Below are 23,122 nucleotides of genomic sequence, written 5' to 3'. Positions count from 1 at the left end.
AAACAAACCCAATCACACCGCGCCCCCTGCAGGCATCGCTCGCCCGTCGGCCCCGCCCAAAAGCCGTGTGCTGGGGGCGGGGCCGCGCATGCTCAGAAAGGAACAGGCGGCCGGGCGTCCAGTGTTCGGGTTTTATTGAGACACGATTGTTCTTCTTTTTCATATAACTTATCTAATTAAAATATTCATCTTAGTTACCACAAAAAAAAGGAACATAGAAAATTGTATATACACATCGGGGACAAAAATACAAACACATGTCAGAGTCACCCCCACCCCGGCCGCAGCGGGGCGGGCAGCGCTGCTCGGGGCCATCGCTGCAGCTGAACGGACTGCGCGAGGCGAGGGCCGGCAGTGGGGGGATCCGACACCCTCCTGCCATGGGGCGTGGGATCCCTCCAGCTGGGAACAGGGGGACAAGTGAGGATGGAGGAAGGACGGGTCCTACGGGCTGGATATGGTCACAGCTCAGCACCTGCAGCCAGGCCCAAAGCCAGGGTAAGAACCGGGCGCACAAAGGGCAGCAGAAGGTCGTGAATTGTCATGGAATTAGAAGTACAGCCAAATTAAATACAGCGAACTGCAGGAGCCGGGAGCAATTATCTTACAGCAGGATGCACTGAAATGCTACACTGTAACATTGAAGCACCTCGGACTGTAACAAACATACAGCACAGAAGAGGCTGAAAACACCTTCTCAAGACCTTCAAAACAAGAAAAAACTCAACAGAGGACACTGAGAATGGATTAAAACAGAACAAAAGGAAGGAAACCAGAAGCAGCAGGGTCGTTCCTAAAGCCACCCAGGGAGGACACTCCCCAGAGAGGAGCCCTGGGCAGCGACCCCCAACCAGCAACCCCTACTGTCATCACCTGCACCTTTTTCACCCAAAGGCCTGGGGCAACGAACACAGCCTCTTCCCCAGCCCCCTGTGCACCACTCCAGCACTGTGCAAGCAGGTCCCACCTGCTTCCAGAGGCTGCAACTCTGCTCGCGCTGCCTCCAGCTGAGGCTGTTCCAAGGCAGATGTACCCCACCAGTGCTGTAAGGCTGCGAGCCCTGGAATCACACCTCACACCCTGGCACCTTGCAACACAGCCACCAGCTGGCATCGTGAGTCTTTCCTTCCAGACACTGAGTACAGCCGGGAGTTCAGCGCTCCTGCCATGAAGTACGTGCACATTAAAACCAACACATTCCATGATGCAGTTCTTTCAAACAAGCGGTTCCAGATTCTAAGACTAAAATCCTCACTCTTTCTGAAGTTGGGCAGAGGAGAACACACAGGGGAAGGACAAGATTTGAGCACCAGCCTCCAACTGGAAACAAACCTTCCCAGTTCCACACAGAAAACAAGATAAAAATATTCCTTCTTACCATTAAAAGAGGCAAAGCAGTGCCTTCAATGATGTCTAAAAACTATTTTTAATTCCAGAGGCAGACAAAGTCCACTCCCTTAAAATGAAAATGAAAAATACTCCTTGGTGCACAGTAAAACTTCTCCTCAAACCCTTCGTCTTTTTATTCCCAGTAGCCAGCAGAAAACAGCAGCAGCAAAGAGTCCTCAGTGGCTCCTGGCATCCCTGACCAGCAACATAAGCATCTGTTCGAGATCTACAGTAACAGCAGAGAAGAGGTCAAGAGCTAAGATTTTATTAAGTTACACGATTAGAGAGCAAAGCCTCAGGACCTGATCTGCTTGCCAATGGACTGTTGAGCAGAAGGGTAACCAGTGCCACCTGTCCCAGAGTCCGGGTGGGACTCCGGGCCCAGCAGGTATCAGGCTACAAGGACAGGATCCTTTGAGAAGCATCTCCCATTCGGATAGATTCCTGCCAGTGCAGCCAGGGCCTGCCCTTGTGCTGGGCTGGGAGGGGGGAGACTACTGGAAGCGACATAAATAGTACCAGTGGGCTTGAGGGGTGAAGAATTAATTAAAACCATTTCATAATTTATTAAGAGGTTAAATAGTAAATAGTCTCTGGATTTTCTACTCTCAGCAGGTGCCAAGACTTCACATTTTCTCACATCTGGAGATCCTGTACATCTTTCTTTAGAGAGAAGACAAGGCCAGAAACAGGAGGTTAGGGAGAAGGGATGAGAATAAAAGATAAAATACTGTGCTGTCATTTTGTGCAGATCAAAGTCTCTCCCAGCAGCTGCAGCCTCCGCAGAGTTCAAAGGACTTGGGCTGTTTTGGTACCTTCTCCCCCATCAGTGCCACTCCCCCACGAAAGAGAAAAATCCCAGCTCTGTGCTTCCAACCTATCTCCTAGAGAACCTGTTTTTGAAAGCTTTGATAGTCTTTGCCATCATGGGTGCAATTTCTGCAAAACAGGAGGAAAAAAAGAATAAACAAAAATCAACGTTAAAGCAGAGGTTACAGACAAGAAAGCAGGAAGTGATTCAGAGCTGCAGCCCTGGCCAATGAAGGCCTGCAGTGCCCATCTTATTTTTAGGTCACGGACAGAGGAGGGCCCACACATCTTTGGTAAACTCACTGCCTTCTTCTGAAAAGAGCGAGCTTTTCTTTATTACAAGCAGCTGGATGGAACAAAGACAGCACAAGGGAAAGGGCAAGCAGGTGAAGCAAACAAAGAGTGGAGCACAGCAGCTTTCTTAAATACTGCCAGGACCTCCAGAGAGCCCAAAGCAAACTCCAGGCCCCACATCCCAACCCTGCACCTCCAGATTTTCCCTGTGCTTCTTCTTGTGCAAGAAGTTTGAACTGACTTCACCATCCTCTCTGCAGGGAGAGAACAGCTCTCGACCCTCCCCCACAGCCCGGATTTCTCTTGCAGCAGAAAGTCGATTCATCCATGTGCAAAGGAGAAGCTATAGGAGACCACAGATGCTCTGCAGCTTGTACTTACTCTTCACTGGTGGCTTCCTAGGGTCATAGGATGAGAAGGTGCTGCCTGATGATGGGACAGAATGGGCACTGCTGGTGCTGGGCCCATCATAGGACCGCTCCTCGCTCACGCGAGCATGGCTTTTGCCAGATGTGTAGAGGACTGGTTTTATTCTGAAACAAAGACAGGGCAGGTATTTCAGTAAAGGCATCACGGCAGTTTGATGCAGTTCATCAGACAAATGAGCCATATTTGTTAATGCTAACATGTCTTTTATCACAAAAAGCCAGCACTAACTAGGATCTTCATTCTTCCCCGTAAGAAAAAAGCCATTACAGCCACAAGTTTCACACAAATGCTACCGAGAAACACTTACTTGGTTCTCTCTGGCACAAGAGCACCTCCAGTTCCAAACTTCTCTTGTCTTCTCCGTACATCCCGAGGGGGCTTCACTGTAGAGTTCACAAAGGCCATTTTGGCCACTCTACCTGTAGGTGGCCAGAGGAAAACAGTGCTTAGATCCAAAAAGAAAGCTTTTGGGTATTTGTCTTATTGCAGCAAGCTCCAGACACATTTCTGCAGTTCATCTGTTGCAAAGCTCAGTAGACAGCCTACTCCCTTTGGTCCGAACCTCCTGCAGTCACAGGGTTGGCTGTGATAAGACTGACTGACTGGGCCAGTAATTCTCAAACGTGTATGTTTGGTGGCCCTGCTAGGCAGGGGGGTTGGAACTACATGATCCTTGAGGTCTCTTCCAACCTGGGTGATTCTATGATTCTGTGTGATTCTCACTATACTCACCAACGAAAGGACGGATGTTTTATCCCACCCTGATACTCTTAAATCCTAGCATAAAGAAGTCACAAGGGTTGCCTCAGCAGCTATTCTGTCCGTACAATACTGGTCCGCAACACCACGTAAGAGATCTACAGACTGCTAAGCTGTTAAGTGAGTGCTACCACAAAGAACGGAGTTGAGCAACTTTTACATTGCATTGGATTCAAACCAGCCACTCCTAAAGACCTTTCTCACACAGACTTCCCCCAGGCATCCTTCCCAGACCTGTCTGGCTCCTCAGTCATTCAGCCCTTCATTACCTTTAGGTTTGTTAGCATGAGCTGAGCCTATGTTCCGCGCCAGCATGAGCAGCCGCTGCTCTCGAGCGTCGTGAAGTCGGAGGTACATCTCCCGCCAGGACTCAAATTCTTCTGGCTTCTCATTCTTGAAGTCTCTAAGACAGTGATTATGCCATAGTTGATCTGTTTCCTCAATTAGGACCTGAAACAATGTAAGCAGAGGTTGTTCCTCACACCTTCATTTCCTTGTCTCTTAGCACATCTATCCACGTCCAGACATCAGCATCCCTTCCCCAGACCCAGGCACTCACGTGATTACATTCCTCAATGCGGTACAGCTGCTCTGGGGTGCATTTCTCCAACACTGGCTCCAGCACTGAGAAAGGGACACCACCCACTTCATAGATTGCTAGAAAGAAGCAAGATGCACAGTATTTATCCTCCTCCTTCCTTGCCAAAGATAGGGCTTGAGACCCTGAAAAATCAGCAATGCTGCTGCTGCACAATTCATGGGGAAGGAAAAAGGAACTAAGGTGCAGTACTTCCAGCGAGTCATTAGGCACCAACAGCTCCAAGATAAAAAGTTCCTGTGCAGAGCTCTGTTTACCAGTATTTCCAGTACTTTAATCATTCCTTACAACGTGCTGCGCTACTGACTCCTGCAGCACCAGAGCTTTCAGGGAGATCTCTCCCCTGTTACACAGCTTGCCTAGTGACTGGGATACAGAAAAAGAATTGACCAGGACTTCAGTGGGGACAGAGTTACATAAATCTACACGGCAACACAACTGACACAGACCTGGAAAACTACTTACAGTCAATGTTGTTACTAAGGACTCTGATACACTGCTCATGCAAAGTCATCATCTTTGGGAGGTAGGCAGTTTTAGAGCCTGAATACACTTGCATCTTCGAATTCAACCGGCGACCTATAAATCCTGCCTCGCTCTCTTCAACTGGTGAGGACACTGCTGTGGAAAGCAAGACTTGGAGTAAGAAGGAAACAGAGAAACCAAGAGATCACCCTGACAAATGGCGTGGGAGACACAAGCCAGAATTTCCCAAAGAAGCCCAGAGAACCAAAGTCCTCTCCAGGAGACTTGCAAAATGCCACCCAATTCAGGAAGGGCAATTCCAGAGCTCAAGCTCAGGAAGGGTCAGCAAAGGATCTTCCTCATTTCAGTTAGAGCACATGGGGGGGGGGACATAAAAAACAAACACCTTTTTCTGAAAGGCTCCAGACATCAAGGCAGGACACAAGATCCCAGCGTAAAGAGAGCAGAACCCAGCCTGCATGCATTCCTGCCACCTCCTGCTACCAGTGTCTGTAGCCCATTACAAACCCCTTTTCCTGCCCAACGTACCTTTCCTTTTTGTCTGGGAGCAGGTAATGGACTCAATGGAGGGAAGAGGGCGGTAGTTGGCCTGGATTGGGGGCAGTGGGATGTCTGGTAAGGTTGGCACCACATCTATCAGCATCTGGAAGGAAAGGGTGTATATGCAACTAAGCTGAGAGCGTTACATCCTGCCAGTGTACAAACAGCACCGAATTGCTTTTTGTTTGGCACTGCCAATAAGCCACAATGATGATCAGCTTGCACCAGGAAATAGGAGGAAGCTACACTTCAGCCACGTTGCCATGACTATCTAAGCTGCCAAATATACAGAAACCAAAATTCGGGATCCAAATTACTCAGCACCCCCTAATAAAAGACATCTATGTCTTTAGCTCATTAAGTTCACTAGTAAAGGGCTCTGTTGAGAACCCAGATCAGATTAACAATGCAAAGAACTGAAGGAAAAAACAGCACAGAAAAGGAGACAGAAACACCTCCTTGACCTCAAACACTTCCTAATCTGTGATGTCTCCTTTTGTCTATCCGCACTCCTGCAAAAGATTCAGCTGTGATGGAACAGAGGGGAACATCAAACTGGGGGAAAGTCTTGAACTGCTATAAGAAACATCAGAATGAATGGCAAGGTAGGATTGTAAAATGCTGTTAGGATTATAAGAGCACCGGTTGAGGAGAAGCGTTTCAAAGTCAAGTAAAAAGAAAGTAGCAATGGCTTTTACACAGTACTCCCTACTTACATAGGCAACTGGCATCTGTGAGGCAGTGAATATATACAGAAACATTACTTTTTTTTCAAGCTTTCACAAAGGAAGTTCAGGCTTCTAGAATAAGCTGCACTGTAGCACCAATTCTCCCATCTCTCCCCGATTCCTGGGGCCCAACACATCCAGTTAATAAAACTACAGTATTGACAAAGAAAAAAAAGTTATCTATTGAGATCAGAAGTGAGCAAAAGACTTGGGAACCTCTCTAGGAGGCAGAGATGCCATTGCATATTAGGCAAAGTTCTAAATTTATTCATAACTAGAGACATTGTTAAAGAAGTGTTTCATACTTAGGTTTTCTTATGAGTATTTGCCTGAAAGTAGTCTCTCTTACTTCCCCTGTTTTTGAAACAGTTGAATTCTGGCTATTGAATTTCCTTTTCCCTCCCCCTCCACTCACAGCTCCAGCAGAGTTCCACCCCAGCAGCACACATGGGCGCCTGTGGGGCTGTCCTGCAGCAGGTGGGTGAGACACAGCACGTCCCAGCAGGAGCCTGGGGTCACCGACTGCACTGATGAGACACCTCGAGCACAGCCTGATTCGGGGCTGCCCAGCACACACCAGGGAAAGCCAGAAAGCCCCGGATAGCAGAGGACTAAGGGAGCTGATCCCAACTTCTTTGAAGGATCTGAAAGCGAGCAAAACCTTACCCTGTTTGGTTTAGGAGGCTCTGCTTGTTTCTTCTCTGCTTTTTTCTCATTTGTCCGCTTGTGGCTTGGGCTCTTGCGACTCGAGCTGGAGCTCTTGGTGCTGGCTTTGGATCCATTCTGTTTGCTGTGCCCTTGATCTTTCTCCCCAGCTGACGTAGAGGGTTTGGCCACTTTCTTTTTCTTTTTCTGGGGCTGGTCATAGCTGAGGTATGACTCAAAAGACATAGTAGGTTGTTCAAACTCATCCTCCACTTCCCCGTCCCCAAAACTCGAGGACAAGTCAGTAGATTTTCTGTCCAACTCAGAGGCTTTGTGCTTCCCCTCAGATGTTTTTAAGCTCCCAGAAGTCCCCTTTTCCTTAATCCTATTTGAGGAGTCACTCTCACCTTTGTGTTTCTCCCGCTCTGTGTTAGAAGTCTCCAGGCTTGGCTTGGACTTCCCCACTTTGCTTTTTTCAGAGTTCTGATGTTTTCGCTTCTTAGTGTGGTTGTCCACAGACTCTTCCAAGCGTGGCTGCACGTGCAGCTTCTCTTTTCTGGAAGAGCTATTTTCTCGGTTTTTCTCCTTCTTAGTGCCATCTGACATCCTGTGCTTTTCCTTGCTGCCCCCTACCACAGGGCTTTCTCGGAGATGCTCTTTAAAAGAGGTCTTGTGCAATTTGTCAGGGCTGAAGGCAGAGGATTTGTTCTCCCCTCGGCCATCAGGTCGCTGCTTCTCCTTGTGAGAAGACTTGTGCTCTTTGCTTCCACTCGCATTCCCTTTGTCATGGAGATCACCAGGGTTCCTCTCCCAGCTTTCCCCCAGCTTCTCCTGAAAGCCATGGCCCTTACTGGCTTTACGATGAAACACTGCTGGTTCTTCCTGCTCGTCAGAGGCATAAGGGTCTGTGTACGTATCCTGAGGGCTCTCACTTGGCTCAGGTGACACAGCTTGTCCATAGTCCGAGTACTCCTGATCTGAAGAGAGCACTGGGGAAGATCTGTCCCATCTCTTATCCTCTTGGCTGCTACAACCATAAGCCTCATTAGATTTCTCAGGCCCTAAATACCTTTTGGATTTCTTTTCTCTATGATCTGGGCTGTAGAGCTGGCTGCAGGAAGGCTGGAAAGGCTCTGAGTAGTCCTGGTCATGTTCCTCATCCTCCTGGGGAGAAGGTGCTTGTCTTTTCCTTGAGCTGCTCCTCTCATAGTCACAGTCTTCAGAATCTAGATTATTTCTAAAAGGACGAGAAAACAAATTACTTAGACTGAAACTTCCCAGTATGAATGGAATCACTCCCCGTGGGCAATATGGATGGGAATCTCTTACAGAGGACTAAAATTGCATTTGGAAGCTTTGTGGCAAGAATACCAAAACTCTCCCTAGCACAGCAACATTCAGGGATTTAGGAACCACATTTCTTTCATAGGAATTAAGCATTTTTATAAGGACTAAAAACTTCACAGTTCACTGGGCAAGTGGAGGCAAAGGTGTACAGAGATGTCTCTGTGTCATACACTCCTGGCTGCACAGTGTGTAAGGAAACAGGAGCTCCCAGTTCACTCATTAAAGCAGTAGGGACACCACTGCCATCAAGGTTATCACGAGTACCTGAATCCTTATCATCCAGATCTACATCCCGATCTTGCTGGAATCAGCACATGCCTACATAGTGCCAGCATTAGCTTCAGTTTCTGTGGCATCTGTACACACAGAAATCTTCTTTCAAAGCAAGCCACTTCCTTTACTTGGGCCTAAAACTTCCTCTCTTTGGCATCGTGAGTGGGAAGCGAACTGATTACATCTCTTGCTTCATTAGAAGCCCTTTCTTGGCTGCTACTGATAATCTTCTCATCAAACTGCAGTTTCTTGGAGGTTGGTCCCTGCCTTCACTCTGAACTGCAGCCGTCAGCAACTCAACACTGTGGTGAGGACAGGGAGGAAGTTTGTTCCAAAACAAGGCAGATGCCCCACAGAGCACACTGTGTTACAAGTTTTTCCAGAGCCTTCATTTGTTTCCATGATCAGAGCAGTTTGTAATCTGCACTGCAAAAATTAAAAAAAAAAAAAAAGCAACTTTTCCATAACTGAGCAGGTTTACTCACCTATCTGCCTCCTGGGAGACCGGCACCAGCTTCTTCCACCTGGCAACGAGGTTCTTGGCAAAGTCTCCCACCAGCTCATGCTTCCGTAAGCTGTTCACTGTCTTTCCAACGCCTGTCTCCTTCAGGAGAAAGAAAAGATAAAAACTAATCTCAGCAAAGCAGTCAGCACTCACAGCCCCACAGAGCTTCCTGCAAAGTTAGCCTGCTACCTACGAGTTCTAGGTCAAAGTGAGCCTCCTTAATCTAACAGCAAACCACACGTAGCGCACTGTGTGTCCAGCAGACACTGTATAGCTTGCTACAGCACTGTAAATTAGTGAAGACATAACTCTGTTTTAAGTCAAAAGTTACTTAATTGGCTTAATAAACCAAGGTTAAATTATTTTTTTTACTTTTTTTTACAAATTATTTACCATAACTGCTTGAAGACAGAAGTTGGTCACTAATAGTTCCAAAGATTTGCAGCTCCTAATGCGATGCTGCTTCAGTCACCATTAGGAACTGTTCCGACTCGCAAATCCTGAGCAACCGTTAATCTCAGGAAGAGCTGAGCACCACCACCTGTCCTGCACTGCTTCACACCCAGAGGAAGGGCTGAGATCCTCTCTGTAACCGGGAATTCTAGAGATTCATCCCAGCCATGTCTATTACTTCACATTGGAGCAGGTGGTTCAGACAGCGTATTCTGCTCCAGAAAGCAGCATTTTTCTAGCAGACAGATTGTGTAGCTTGACAGACTTGAAAGCACAAGATATTTCACAGCTCTTACCACAAGAATGTCAACTGTGATGGGCAGCTCAGACAGCTTCTTCAGACTCTTCAGCAGCTGCAGAGGCAAGGAGGACAGCATTCAGACTTGTCAGACCGAAACGCACTATGATTAGAAAGGGAAGCTCTGCAAAAGCTTGTTAGAAAGATCCAGGTGGCAGACAGCTGTTACCTTGCCCCACATCAAGCCCCTAAGAAGTCAAACTTGAGGGCCAGCTGCAAAGAAGTTACTGCCACTTGGCCAATAAGGGCCACCTGAAAAATCTTAAACTTACTAAAGTACAAATTCTTTCTTTACAGAGAACTGCAACTTAACTTTGCCTTACAGTATTAGTAGCAAAGCCACTACACAGCCCTGAGGCACAAGAAGCTGAAGGAAAGACTTAGAAACTTGTAACTCTCAGAAGTGGCCCTGAGAAGTGCATCCCTTTGCAAGGGAGAGATAAATTAAATAAAGGAGATAACTTCATCAGGTTCTGCAAACCAGACACCGAAGAAAGCCTTTCAGATGTTCCTGAGGATGCACAGAATCCTCATCTCCCCTGCAGAACCTCCCCAGGCCAGTTTGCAGACAGTCTCTCCCCTCTCAGACACCACTTGAAAAACCAACCAATCCCTCCAGGACTGCTGCCTCCAGCCCCACTCTCTTCATGCCTTTCCCCAAACCCACTCACTGACTGTGGGGCTGGGCAGCGTGGGCATAAATGGAGCAGTACTGGTGTTTGGGCATCACCTCACTGCGGTGCACAGAGGCTTTTTAGCAACAGCACAGACCTAATAGCACCACCACTTCTTGTATTATCTCCCACAGCTACAGCCAGAGCAAAATTGTCAGCATTCCCATTATTGTGGCACCTCTACGGCCATCTTTGTTCATACGCCATACAAAGGGCTGCCCCAATCCAGAACATCTCCTTAAAGCATTGTACTCGTGCTGAAATCAGTACCGTCAACCTAAGCAGCTCTCATCACCCTGCTTACACCACACAAGAACCCAGAGGTTTAGGAAGCTTTGCTCTTTTTGAAGGAAATAAATTCTTTTTGCTTATTTGAAGAACCCACAGAGAAAAGAACCCACCTCACTTAAGCAGAATGACAGTATGGATCCTATTCACCACAAACCACTGCCCCACTGGTCATACGTAGGACTTCATTACTATGAGCGAAGGATTACGTCTTCTCCTTGTTCTGGAAGAGTTATACATTCCAATACCAGCATCATGGCATTTTTCAGCACTCAAGTTAGGGTGCCAAGGAGGATGCAGCAGTTCCAGATCTGCTCTTGTACATCCAAGCAGCAATTCCACCCCGTGCCTGCAGCTACGGGCTCAGAGGCCCTGGTGCCGGTAACACACTCCTCCACCTTCCTCAAGGACCAGAAAAGCAGAAACCCATTGAGCCAGGAATCCCACTGTCCCTTCAGCACTCCAGGGCCACCAGTTCTTCACCAGCACTGCTGCTGAACAGACTCACTTGCAGGTGGGGACACGGAACCAGCAGAGGCTCTGTGGCCACAATCCAGCTCAGTGGAGCAATGGTGAGGACAGAGCCCTCCCAGCCAGGATCCCTTCAGCAACACAGCGGTTTGGACTGATGCACAAAGAGCTTGCTGGAAGGGAGCGGGCATGAAATCCAAATGCCGGATCCTGCACTTTGGCCACAACAACGCTGGGCAATGCTACAGGCTTGGGGCAGAGTGGCTGAAAGACGGTGTAGAGGAAATGGACCTGGGGTGTTGACTGATGCTCGGCTGAACACAAGCCAGCAGTGTGCCCGAGTGGCCAAGAAGGCCAATGGGATCCTGGCTTGCATCAGAAACAGTGTTGCCGGCAGGAACAGGGAAGTCACTGTTCCCCTGTACTCAGCTCTGGTGAGGCTGCACCTCGAGTGCTGTGTTCAGTTTTGGGCCCCTCACTGCAAGAAAGACATCGAGGCCCTGGAGTGGGTTGAAAGAAGGGCACCAAAGCTGGGGAAGGGTCTGGAGCACAGGGCTGATGAGGAGAGGCTGAAGGAGCTGGGAACGTTCAGTCTGGAGAAGAGGAGCTCAGGGGAGACCTCACTGCTCTCTATAACTACCTGAAGGGAGGTTGTAGTGAGCTCGGGTTTGGCCTCTTCTCTTGTGTAACTGGTGATAGGACTGGAGGGAATGGTTTCAAGCTGCACCAGGGGAGATTTAGGCTGGATGTCAGGAAATACTGCTTATCTGAAAGAGTGGTCAGACACTGCAATGGGCTGCCCAGGAAGGCGGTGGAGTCACCGACCCTGGAGGTGTTCGAGGAACGTTTGGATTTTTTGTTGAGGGACGTGGTTTAGTGAGAACTATTGGTGATAACTGGATGGCTGGACGGGATGATCTTGAAGGTCTTTTCCAACCTTGGTGTTTCTGTGATTACTGTGATGAAAGGAGAGGAAGGTGGACCTTGTGCTGGATAGAAAAGAGTAGAACAGGGTGATATTGAAACAAAGCATCTCTCTAAGCTGATCACCTTCTTAGAGAGTTTGCTTCATATTAATAAAAATGGCAGTGTGAGAGTACATGCCAAGGGAAAACTCCTCCTATTATCCTCAAGGCCACCCTGGCTATATTCTAGCTTCACTCCACTACAGTATCTCCAACAACACTTTTATTGTGACGAGTGCAGCTCTGTGGCTCTGTCTTTCTGACACAGTAAAGCTGTGCCTGCTACTGAATTGTGATGGAAACAGCAGAAGCCTCTACAAGACAAGGGAACAGCACAGCTGACATCACAAGAAAGGCAAACATCTCCCTGGATGCTGTTGAAAAGGTACCAGAAAGCAGCAAGTACAGGTTACAGGTCCTTTCTCCTGAGGAGCTGGAAAGGATTAACAATACGACTGCAGCCAGTAGCAGCTAGCTAACGCTTAACATCTCTCCTCCCCTTGCACTGGAGCAGCACAGAAAGGAATGAGTTCACATTGCAGTGCTACAGGAGACAGCAGCCCACAGAGTGCTGACTGATGCCTCGCAGGGCCCAAGCAGCAAACAGGCAGCTCTTGCTGCACAATTACAGCGGGGTCAGGAACTAGGAGCTGACACTGCTCACACAGCTAGCTCACAATCCAGGCACACAGAGCTCAGCCTCCCCAGCTCCATCTCAGCATGCAGGGCTCTGGCAGTTCCACTCCGCTCTGGTGTTGGCTGAGGTGGAGGGAGAGAGGAAGGGGGGTGAGAAAGGAACTGGGAGCCCCAAACTGAGCCAGACAAGAGGCAGAACTCCCGGCGCTCAGCCTAGAGGGTTGGGCACTCCGTGGATGCGTGCCCAGGATAAACCCGGATCAGCACAGAGCTGCTGCCGTCCTCACGCTGAACGAAAGGAAACGTGACCCAAACACCTACAAGAACACTCTTAACATGCTGCCCGGCAAAACGCCACGTCCCAAGGAAGGGGAGAGCAGCACGTGCTGGGAGCACGCCAACCCCCGAGCACCGCTCCAGGTCCCAATTCCCGATGAAGAAAGCGGCTCAGGGGCCCCGAGCACAGCGGCTGTCAGCGGCCCCGAGCAGCGCCAGGACGGGCCGAGACTTCGGGCACTGCCACCGCGCCACAGGCCCGGCTCCGCACCGAGCAGCGGCGGCACCGCCGGGACGGCCCCGTACGGAGCAGCACCAAGCCGCCCCGGACAGCCCGACAGGGCGCGGCCCGAGCGACAGCCGGGACCCCGAGCTCTGCCGCCCCGGGCAGGCCCTGACCTCCTGCCCCTCGCGGCCGCGCCGGCCCCGTCCCTCCCCCAGCACCCCGCCGAACCCCGGTCACCTTCTTGGGATCCGCGCTGCCCGCGAGCCGAGCCTGCAGCCGGCCCACAACTTCCAGCACCGACTCCGCCATTTTTATTACTGGACGGGCCGCAGCGGCGGAAGCGGCTTCACCTCTCACTCGCCACACGGCGCTTCCCGGCCGCCGCCGCCGCCGCCATCTTGGTTGCGGGCAGGAAGCGGAAGCTGCGTGAAGCTACCCCCTTCGGCGGCGGCCAAGGCAGGTGAGGGCAGAGCCCGATGGGTGCCATCTTGGGGCCTGGCGTGGCGCTGGCGGGTGCGCCATCTTGAGTGCTGGCAGAGCGCTCCTGAGGGGCAGCGGGGCTCCCGAGAGCCGCGGTCAGCTCGAAGCTCGCGTCAGCTCGGGCCGAGCGCTGGGTTCCAACGCTGAACCGCAGCTGGCGGGAGTGCCAGCGGCGCACGAGGCCGCGGCCAAAGGCCGCCCGGAGAGCCCCTCAGCCCCTCTACTCGCTCACGTGCAGCGCTGCTTTGTGCCCCTGGTGCCTGCTGGGCGCCAGGGGGCAGCTGGGCCTCGGGCCGCTCCCTAAGGCCGCTCTCTTGGCAGCGGTCGGGCTGACTCGCGGCGACTGCCCGGAGCTGGCTGTGCCGAAGCCTCGGCCAGGGCAGCGGTCCCTGAACGCAGCCCTTCCCGTGCTGCTGGGTGCGGCAGGTTGGCCGAGCTCGGAGCCCGCTGGAAGCGCAGAACTGATGACGGCAGAGCGAGGGGCAGTTGGGGATCGTGGCGTTGCGTGGGGAAGGGTGCGGACAAAGACTGCCCACCTGCAGAGCCCCGCGCTGCGTTGCTTCCCTCGGACCGACCGCTCAGAAGTCACGGCAATAGCAGGGCCGGCCTGCGGGCGAGCCACGGACAGGCCGGAGTTTGTGTGGGGCACAGAGCCGCTGAACAGCACCGAACGTGGCACAGGGAGACACTGCAGTGGTGCTTTTTTTAAAATGGTGGGTTTTAATTATTGGCAGCAGAGCAGCAGCCGGAGTTCAGTGCCCAGGTGGTTTCCCAGCTTGGTGTTTGCTGTGACTTGTACCCTCCTCACACGTGGGCTGGGATCATTGGCAGCTAAAGGAGATTGATTAGATACTAAATAAGCTGGGTGCAATTTCCTACATGCACAGCATCCCCCGGGATAGCTGCTGCTTTGCTGTTAGATCAATAATACGCTACTGCCTTTTAAGAGTAGTCTGAATAACTAGAAAAAAAGCCCAGCTTTTCTACACTGTCTGAGTTCTCTCTAATCTCTTCATGCCACTCCAGCCCCCTAGATTAGTACAGCAGACAGGATTAACCTGTGAAAAACACCCCTTATCACTGAAATGGTATTCCAATCAGAAGCAGCAATTATATCCCATTTTATATTAACTGCATGCGGCAGTTAAAGGTGGCTCTGCTTTCCTACAACCAGACGCTGGAATAACACAAACATGTGCTTTCCCTCAGCCTGTCAAAGGTGCCCAAAGTGTTTCGCAGTATCTCACGGAAATGAGATGAGCTGAAACCCAAAACCTCTCATGGCTGCACAGCATGAAGCATTAGATCCAATTAGGTAACTCCTGTCTTACCACAGAGCAGCTTTCTTTTCTCCCTTGACAGAGGCACTGGTGCCAGGACAGAAGCGTCAGCACGATGCTGACTTACAAAAACTCTTCTGGGACAAGATGGGTTACATCTCAAGTTCCTGGTGCTGCTGACAAAGCTCACCCTTCCCTTTACACAATAAAATAAATAAAAGGAGACATAGCTACTATCCCCAGACACCTGCTACAGGAGGTGCCCAAAGTGCTTTGAACTGGAGTAGCTCTGCCAGGCACTGCAATACCAGCGATAGTTCAAGTGCCTGGGACTTTTCTCCCGAATCCCAACGGCTTCTTTGAAAAGCCAGTAGATCCCTCAGCTGTCAGCAGCCTGGAGATTGGGTCTGGTTTCTGGAACTGAGACAGCAAGGCCTGGGCTGACAGATCTACTCTTCCTCCCCAGGTATGACTCACACTTCAATAGCTGGCTGCACCTGGGCAGCAGGCAGCACCAAAGGACACACTGCAGCCTGAGCACCTGCAATGGGCTTCACTGCTGGAGGGTGCAACGCCAAGGGTGCACTGGCATCTGCTGAGTGCTGTCCCCGTCTTTCTGCTGCCTTTTCGGTGCAGAGTTCCAGCAGCTGCGCAGGTCAGGAGGAACTCCCATAAAATTCACTACAGAAGCTGGGGTTAAAAAAGTTTTATTTGCTTTTTGGTAACAGGAACTGCTTATTTGCCAGGAAGGATGATGCCATCATACTGCGAGAAAACCAGAAAGAACTAAGTGAGAAAACAGTCAGGTAAAGGTACAGCGCTGCCGTGGAAAAACTGATGACCACATTCATACCAAGCCAGACAGGCAACAATGACATTAAACACCACTTCTCTGCGCTGAGCTAACTGCCTTTCCACCTTATGCCACGTGGCTTATTTCCATGGTGGAGGTAAGAAGCATTGCAGGTAAGCACTAAGATCCACAAACCAGCCAAGCAAAACAAGAAGGCCAACCCTTCACATGTCGATCTGCCTAGAATACACTCACATCCCTTTTGCAGCCCTGTTATTCGGCCCCAAAAGTGAAGTACACCGGTTACCAGAACTAGGAAAACACCAGAGGAAAAGCCACTCAGCAGGAGCAGGCTGGAGTTTCCCCTGCACTAGAGATGACCAGCACAGTTCATACAAGAGCTGACACTTGTAGGTAGCCTACACGAGCTGCTGCAGCTCAAAGTCAGCTCAAATAGTTTATACTGCTCCAGAAAAACCCACAGTGCTTTGAGCAGAGATCTCCTGCCCAGTCGCTCCATTCCTCCCATAAGGAATATCAAACTGGTGATGTATTTTGCTGACACTTGCTAGGAATCTTGCAGGATAAAAAAAATGAAGTTGGACTTTACCTTTTGCTGAAACCAGCGCATGGCTTCTTCCTTTCCAATTCTGTGCTTGGCTCCAATGTTGCCAGTCCTGCGCTTCTTATCAGCGATGCTGAAACCAGGTCTGCCCAGCACCTGCCAGGAGAGGACACCAATCGCAGAGCCTGATTCTGGTCTTTACTTAAATAAACCTTTTCTTAAGAAGGAACAATCTAGAACTTCCGGGTCAGCAACATCTCATTAAGTATTATTATTATTATTATTGTCAGGACTTAGAGTGTTATCTTAAGCAGTCTTGATGCAACTGAAATCCAAGCAACTGAACAGGCAGGTAAACTGTCAGGACAGCTCTTGGGACAAACAACTTACCGCATACACAGAGAAACCAAAGCGAACAGGCAAGATGCACTGTTGCATAGCCAGAGGACTCAGCTCTCAAGAAAAGATACTGAGCAGAATGGGTTATGTGTGTGGAACAGCTTCCCTCTGCTTCAGAGAGAACAAGTCAAATATGCCGACCACCACCTTCTCATGACCCACCATCACCTCAAACTGGAGAACCAGTCCACGTTTGCATCCTCACCCCTGAAATCCCTCACACTTCTGCCTCCTCCTTCCCAGCAGACTGACCCAAATCCAGGGGTTTCTCTCAATATCATTCCAGGAATACCACTAACAGCAACAGTGTTTCTGAAGATGCCTTAAATCAGGGGCCTTACAGCAGCCCTGTGAACCTCAGCTTAGACTTGGATTCTGATGACATCTTTCCACCTTTCAGCAGTTGCCAGACTCCTTCTCCAGCTTTCACACAAACCCAGTGAGTGCAAGGCAGCAGCGAATACTCACCACATAGAAGTCCAAGCCATAGATGCCAATGCTGGGGTCATACTTGATCCCTAAATCAATGTGCTCCTGGATTCCAAAGCCAAAGTTCCCAGTATCTGAGAAGTTGTTTTTTCTCAGCTCATATTCTCGCACCTGAAACACGTATTGTCAGTCATTACCTCATAATCAGCAACAAAGGGAAGTCCTACACGTTCTACTAAATGCCTTTTTACATGATGGTAAGCTTTTAAGATTTCAATCCCACAGCCTGCTTGGGAATAACCAAGTTAAAAACCCAGAAGACAGCAGCAGCTGTATTGACGACCTCTTAAACAAGCACACACCAAGGAAAGGAACCACACAATCACAGCTCATGTACCACAGATGCTAATCCAACCCTCCACACCCATGACTGTAACTAGACCAGATGCAACATTTCAAAGCTTTTCATCATCTTTCCAGCTGATAACAGTTCAAGTTTTGTTTGTTTTTCCACAGACAAAGGATTCAGACAAGCCCCATTCTCACCTTCAACCCCTTCTCCAGAATCTCCTCTGCTTTGGCCCCACGAACTGTGCAATGAACAGCAATCTTCTCATTTCTCCTGATTCCAAAGGACCTTACAGTGTATCGAGCTGTAGGCAATAAGAGTGACACTCAAGGGGCCATTCAAAGAACTCAGAGCTTGCTCAAGACCAAAGAAGTTACTTAAGAGGAAATAAAAAGGAGCCAAGACAATCTCACATTTCCTCCCTGGACACAAGGACATAAATACAGCAGCAGAGACCAAAGACTGCCAGCACTGAGCATTTAAGGCCCCACAATGCACACACCAAGGCCTTTATGTGCGTAACTGCATATTCCTCCACACTGGCTCTACTGAGGAACCTCTTCCCACAGCCGCACCACCACCGAGGCGCTCAGGAAGACGGGACAACAGCCTGCAGCGCCGGCAAGGCCACCTCACCTTTGGAGAAGACGGGAGTCTGCCCCGTGAGCTGCTCCAGGACCTTGGCTGCTCGGGTGAGCCTATCCCCGCTCTCCCCAACGCAGATGTTAAGGCACAGCTTGCGGATGCGGAGCTCTCGCATGGGGTTCTCTTTTTCACCCTGGTCTTGCTGCGGAGAAACGCCGGGAGGAATGAGCACGGATCGCAGGGGAACGGCGCACGGCTCGGCGGCCAGACGCCGCTGCACCGGGCGGGCAGCAACGGGAGCAGCCCGCCAGAGCCCTGCGCCTCAGTCCCAACCCGGCACCGCGCAGGTCGCGGCCTGTCACGACAGCCGCAGCCTCGGGCGGCCCGCCGTCTCCCCGACGCCCGTGCCGCCCTACAGCCGCCCGTCAACCTCCCCCTCTCCCTCCCGCATGGGCCGCCGCCCAGCCGAGCCCCGCCGCCGGGCGGATGGCAGCGGATAGAGACGAAACGGCCCAACCCGGCCCACAGGTGCCTCTGCTCACCGCCATGATGGGGGCGGGGAAAAGAGCGCCACTCCGCCGCGCGGGGCCTTATGGGGCGGCTCGGGAGGGCGCGGCGAGGCTGTGGGCGCCCCCTGGCGGTCAGAGGGGGGCGCTGCGTCGCGAGCCGCAGCCTCCCCGACTTCGCGTGCCGCGCGCGGGTCATGTGACAGCCAAGATGGCGGCGCTCGGGGCGGCGGTGCTGGCGCTGCTGTGTCTGGGTCTCGGTCCCGGTCCGGGTCTGGGTCCGGGCCGCGCTATGGCCGCCGTCCCACTGGTCATCTGGCACGGCATGGGTGAGCCGCGGAGGGCGGCACGTGGCGAGGTGAGGGAGGCGGCCGCAGCCTGACGCTGCCCCGCGCCCCTTACCCCCTCTCCTCCTTCAGGCGACAGCTGCTGCAATCCGCTGAGCATGGGCTACGTCCGGGACATGGTGCGGCGCAGGATCCCGGGCATCTACGTTCTGTCGCTGCGCATCGGCAGCTCCCTGGTGCAGGTACTGACTGTGGGACTGTCCCGGCGGGTTTGTTCCCTGGGAGGTAATCGGCGGAGACGGGAGAAGTCTGAGTAACGCCTGCTGGGAAAGCCAGTCCGCGTGTAAATGGGATGCGCGTGCAAAGCCTCAGATCGGCACTCTTACTCCGAGTAATACAGAGATGTGATAAAATGCCGTTCTCCTGTGATAGGGTGAGAGGTGGTGGCCTCACACCGCGCTGGGGAGGGTCAGGTTGGATGCCCGGAACCATTTATGGGGGGGGAGGAATCACCGTTCCTGAACTGTGGAGATGTGGCAGCTGGGGACGTGGTTCAGTGGATGTGCCCCACTGAATGTCTGCAAACTGTCCTTTAGAGTAACGTGCAATGTGTGCTATCTTCTGGGGTCTGGAAAGGATGATAAAGGCTGATTTATACGTAGAACATACAAAATCTGAAGGGACTGAAGTTGTGGAGGAGTAGAGACGTACTACTGCTCTGCATGGGACAGCTCTGCAGGCAGAACAGGAGGAAAGATGTGATGATGGGAAGCCTCAAAGCTTCAGTTTCACTTCTGTCCTCTTGTGAAGATTAAGGTCCTCTTTCACAAGCAGAGCTGTTAGACTGGTCTGCTTGCAGAGATTAAAGTGAGCCGTTTTGAAGGTACAAGTTGCACTTTCTAACATGACCAGTCTGTCAGGATGTGGAGAACAGCTTCTTCATGAATGTCAATGACCAAGTGAGAGAGGTGTGCAGCCAGCTCGCAAAGGACCCTCACCTGAAAGGAGGATACAATGCAATGGGCTTCTCCCAAGGAGGCCAGTTCCTGTGAGTTTACATTCCTGTTCTGATTTTATTGTTTTTCTGGTGGGTTTTAGATTCTGGTTTTAAACTTCTGAACTACTAAGCAGGTTTAAACAGACAAATGCTTCACAAAGGTAGGAGCACTCCAAAGGAGACAAGAATCCAGAAGGAGAGCCTGGCAGGCTGTAACTGTTGTACTCTCCTCTACCAGAAGGCATATGTAATCCATGTGCCTGGGCCCAGGCAGCAGCTGACTGAGCACTGTGAGCACAGCAACACTCGTGGCCACACGGGCTCTAACTCTGCTCCTTTCCCTGTCTGCAGGAGGGCGGTGGCCCAGAGGTGCCCTTCTCCTCCCATGTTCACTTTGATCTCCGTTGGGGGGCAGCACCAAGGTAATGCCCTCTTCAGCTCTCACAAGTCCTAACCATGGGTGAAGGGCATGGGGGCTTTTGTTGGTGGGAGGAATTAATTGTTTGGCCCTCTTCCTAAAAATTGGCTGTATTCTACTAAATGAAGCGGTCCCTTTTAAATCCTGTGGTCTGCTTTGGTTAGCTGAGTACTTTATCTTCTGGCTTGGTCTTGCTTGACTGGCAGCAAAAAGGGACATTCATAAGCAGATGACTTCTTGTCTCAGCAGAATTCCTATATACTTTGAAAGCATCTGGGATTAGTTGTTTCTGAAGAACAAGTTTCTAATTGTTTGGCAAAGCCTTGGTGAAACAAAACCTTTTGGGTCACAGGGGTATCTCTCAATCGGTGCCTGCAAGACTAAAGCACCAAAAGAGGTGCTTTTTGCAGTGTATTAAGGAGGCGGTAAGAAATGTAATTTAGGAGCTGTACAGTTAAGAGTATCTGGCAGTGAATTTCAAATAGTCTCCTCTGGGAAGTTCCATGGCTGGAGTCTATTTCTTTGTAGTGTAGGGGGAAAAATTGTAGGGGATCAGCCCCAGACCTGCAGGGATCACAGCAGGCAAGCTGGAGAGCATTCAGCTTGTCTGCATGCCCCCATTCTCCAGGGCAGTATCCTGAGTTCAAGAGCATCATCCATTATCTTTGTGTGCAGTAGTGCCCAGGGCCAGGAGAGCTGTCTAATGAGATTGCAGGATTAAAGGCTTCCTGATTCCCTTGGTAATTCCTGCCCCTTTTCAGTAAGAGGTGGTTCTTTATCAGCTGGAGGGATTAAGGGATTTCTGTCTGGCTTGCTGAGCTGTAAGATGTGTCTTCATACCTCAGGAGTGTATGGCTTTCCACGCTGTCCTGGTGAGAGCTCCCAAATCTGTGACTGGATCCGAAAGATGCTGGATCTGGGTGCCTACACACAAGCTGTTCAAGAGCAGTGAGTACATTCCAGAGGCTAGAGACAGGGGCTGGGCCCAGGTGAGCAGCTCTGGCTTTCCAGTCTGATCCTTGATTTCTCCCTTCTCCAGCTTGGTACAAGCACAGTATTGGCATGATCCTTTGAAGGAGGAGGACTACAGGAAAAAGAGCATCTTTTTGGCTGACATAAATCAGGAGAGGGTAAGGACTTAATTGATGAATAAATGCTGGCAGGAGAACAGAAGCTTTAGTAGTGAGCTCCTTCATGTTCTCCATGCTGAGAACATGAACTCCTTTGCTGGAGCTCAAAAGCAGCATTTTTTTTGCCCTGCAGCCCAGGAATGTACAAAGTGTTTTCACTGATAGATACATGAATGAGATTTATCAATGCCAGAGCAGTTCTTGTGTTGCTGTGCGTTTCTGGAGTTCTCTGTGGAAAGCTCTACCAAAGGCTCAGTGTGCCCCTAACCTTCCAATGGACAACTCCTCTGAAGGCAGGGGAGGACTGTGCCTTTTCTACAGCCTGGAGATAAAGCTGAATGCCACGAGCACAGCAAAGGGAGATAGAGCTTAGAAATTCACCTTCCTGCCTCCAATGGTGCAGTGCAGGATTTCATTTGTTGGTACAGAGTAAGTTGGAGCAGGCAGTTTCCTGGCCACTGTCTCTCTCTGGGTTTTTACTGACCTGGAACTTTGTCTTGCTTTCAGAGCATCAATGAGACGTACAAGAAAAACCTGATGGCTTTGAAAAAGTTTGTGATGGTGAAATTTCTCAACGACACTATGGTTGATCCTCCGATCTCTGAGGTGAGGCAGTCAGGGCAGATGCTGTTTCTGGTTTGCATTTTGGTTCTTCCTTGCCTGTTTTTCAGTGGGCAGAACTTTCTGAGAAGGATGCCTGCACAAATAGGCCCGATGCTGCACCGTCTGCAGCAGTGCACGCTGGCAGGAGTTGGTGAACTCCTGGCCTCTTTGCCTGCTGGGAGTCCTGCAGCAACTGTGTTTTGTTTTTGTTTAATTCTGACAGTGGTTTGGGTTTTACAAAAGCGGCCAAGCCAAGGACACCATTCCTTTGAAGGAGACCTTGCTGTACAGAGAGGTACGTTCTTCTGGGCAGTGTCTGCAACTTTCACTCTGACGAATATCGCGTCCTGAGGACCTTCGGGAGCTCTGACCCCCGCAGCCTGGCTCTGCTCACCATCTCCGCTGTTCTGGGGGCACGGCCTTTTCTTACCAAGAGCTGTTTCCCTCCGTGCCGTTTCCTGGCAGCAGGAGTTGGTGGTGATTTCACCCCTGGCTCAAGATCTCTTTCCACATACGTTTAAACTTTGCTCCTTTCCCAACCTTTGTTCTGAATCATCCCTCATCCCAAAGTGGCTTTTTCCCCCACCAAGCTGTGGTCACGCTTCTCTTCCTTTAGGATCGCCTGGGGCTACAGCAGATGGACAAAGCAGGAAAGCTGGTGTTCCTGGGGGTGGAAGGGGATCACCTGCACTTCACAGAAGAGTGGTTTTATACCCATATCCTCCCCTTCCTCCAGTGAAGCTAAGGCACCTCATGGGAGCACTCAGAGGATTTCACTGTAGTGAATGCAGCTGCTACTGCGCAACAGTATTTTGTGTATGTGCACGGGGATGTGGGAAGAGTGGGGCTGGTTGGGGTGGGTTTAATCTCAGCAGTGGCACCTGCTATACACTGCAGCAAGAGCCTGGAAATCACCTGGATGTAATTAGTTCCACGACTGGGGGGTTCAGCCTTGCACTAGCTTTGAAGCACTCCATCCCACACCACCCCTGTCTACTCCTGGTCTCAGAGCTGTGGCTGTGCTGGTCACCTGGTGATGGTGAAATGACTGAGCTGGTTGAAAGGTCTAACAGCTGCCTTCACAGCCTCTGTTGCCTATTCCTCTGAAGAAGCAATGGCAGTATTAACCGAAACCACTGGAGCAAGAATGCTGTACCTCTGAAAGGGAGGAGCAAATGGAATGACAAGGCTGTATGCAAAGAGATGAGCCT

The 23,122-nt window shown here is 50.8% G+C and overlaps 3 protein-coding genes across 4 annotated transcripts; 1 reads left to right on the top strand and 2 right to left on the bottom strand.

Annotated features, from left to right (window-relative positions):
* Positions 1-106: 106 nt before the first annotated feature.
* ELOA (elongin A) lies at positions 107-13,528 on the bottom strand. 2 transcript variants are annotated; one of them, XM_048968785.1, is made up of 11 exons: positions 13,328-13,528; positions 9,553-9,609; positions 8,784-8,902; positions 6,700-7,915; positions 5,294-5,408; positions 4,745-4,897; positions 4,241-4,338; positions 3,951-4,131; positions 3,230-3,341; positions 2,875-3,026; positions 107-2,328 (listed from the first exon to the last, which is right to left on the bottom strand). In XM_048968785.1, the coding sequence occupies exons 1-11, from the start codon at positions 13,397-13,399 to the stop codon at positions 2,267-2,269; spliced, it is 2,337 nt and encodes a 778-aa protein (XP_048824742.1). In that variant the 5' UTR covers positions 13,400-13,528; the 3' UTR covers positions 107-2,266. The 2 variants fall into 2 exon arrangements, with proteins under 2 accessions (XP_048824742.1, XP_048824741.1); XM_048968784.1 differs by having other exon boundaries at positions 108-2,328; positions 4,745-4,900.
* Positions 13,529-15,541: 2,013 nt separating this feature from the next.
* Positions 15,542-18,598, bottom strand: RPL11 (ribosomal protein L11). Its single transcript, XM_048968739.1, has 6 exons — positions 18,513-18,598; positions 18,022-18,172; positions 17,583-17,689; positions 17,076-17,207; positions 16,254-16,364; positions 15,542-15,615 (listed from the first exon to the last, which is right to left on the bottom strand). Exons 1-6 carry the CDS (start codon positions 18,516-18,518, stop codon positions 15,586-15,588), a joined length of 537 nt encoding a protein of 178 aa, XP_048824696.1. The 5' UTR covers positions 18,519-18,598; the 3' UTR covers positions 15,542-15,585.
* A 72-nt stretch (positions 18,599-18,670) lies between these two features.
* PPT1 (palmitoyl-protein thioesterase 1) lies at positions 18,671-22,774 on the top strand. The gene is made up of 9 exons (XM_048968738.1): positions 18,671-18,805; positions 18,896-19,005; positions 19,684-19,811; positions 20,112-20,182; positions 21,024-21,126; positions 21,218-21,308; positions 21,816-21,914; positions 22,135-22,206; positions 22,528-22,774. Exons 1-9 carry the CDS (start codon positions 18,688-18,690, stop codon positions 22,648-22,650), a joined length of 915 nt encoding a protein of 304 aa, XP_048824695.1. The 5' UTR covers positions 18,671-18,687; the 3' UTR covers positions 22,651-22,774.
* Positions 22,775-23,122: the final 348 nt, after the last annotated feature.

The sequence above is a fragment of the Lagopus muta genome, chromosome 23 (assembly GCF_023343835.1).
Source record: "Lagopus muta isolate bLagMut1 chromosome 23, bLagMut1 primary, whole genome shotgun sequence".
NCBI lineage: Eukaryota > Metazoa > Chordata > Aves > Galliformes > Phasianidae > Lagopus > Lagopus muta.
The sequence above is the reverse complement of the archived record's forward strand: the minus strand, read 5'-3'. Positions and strand labels throughout refer to the sequence as shown.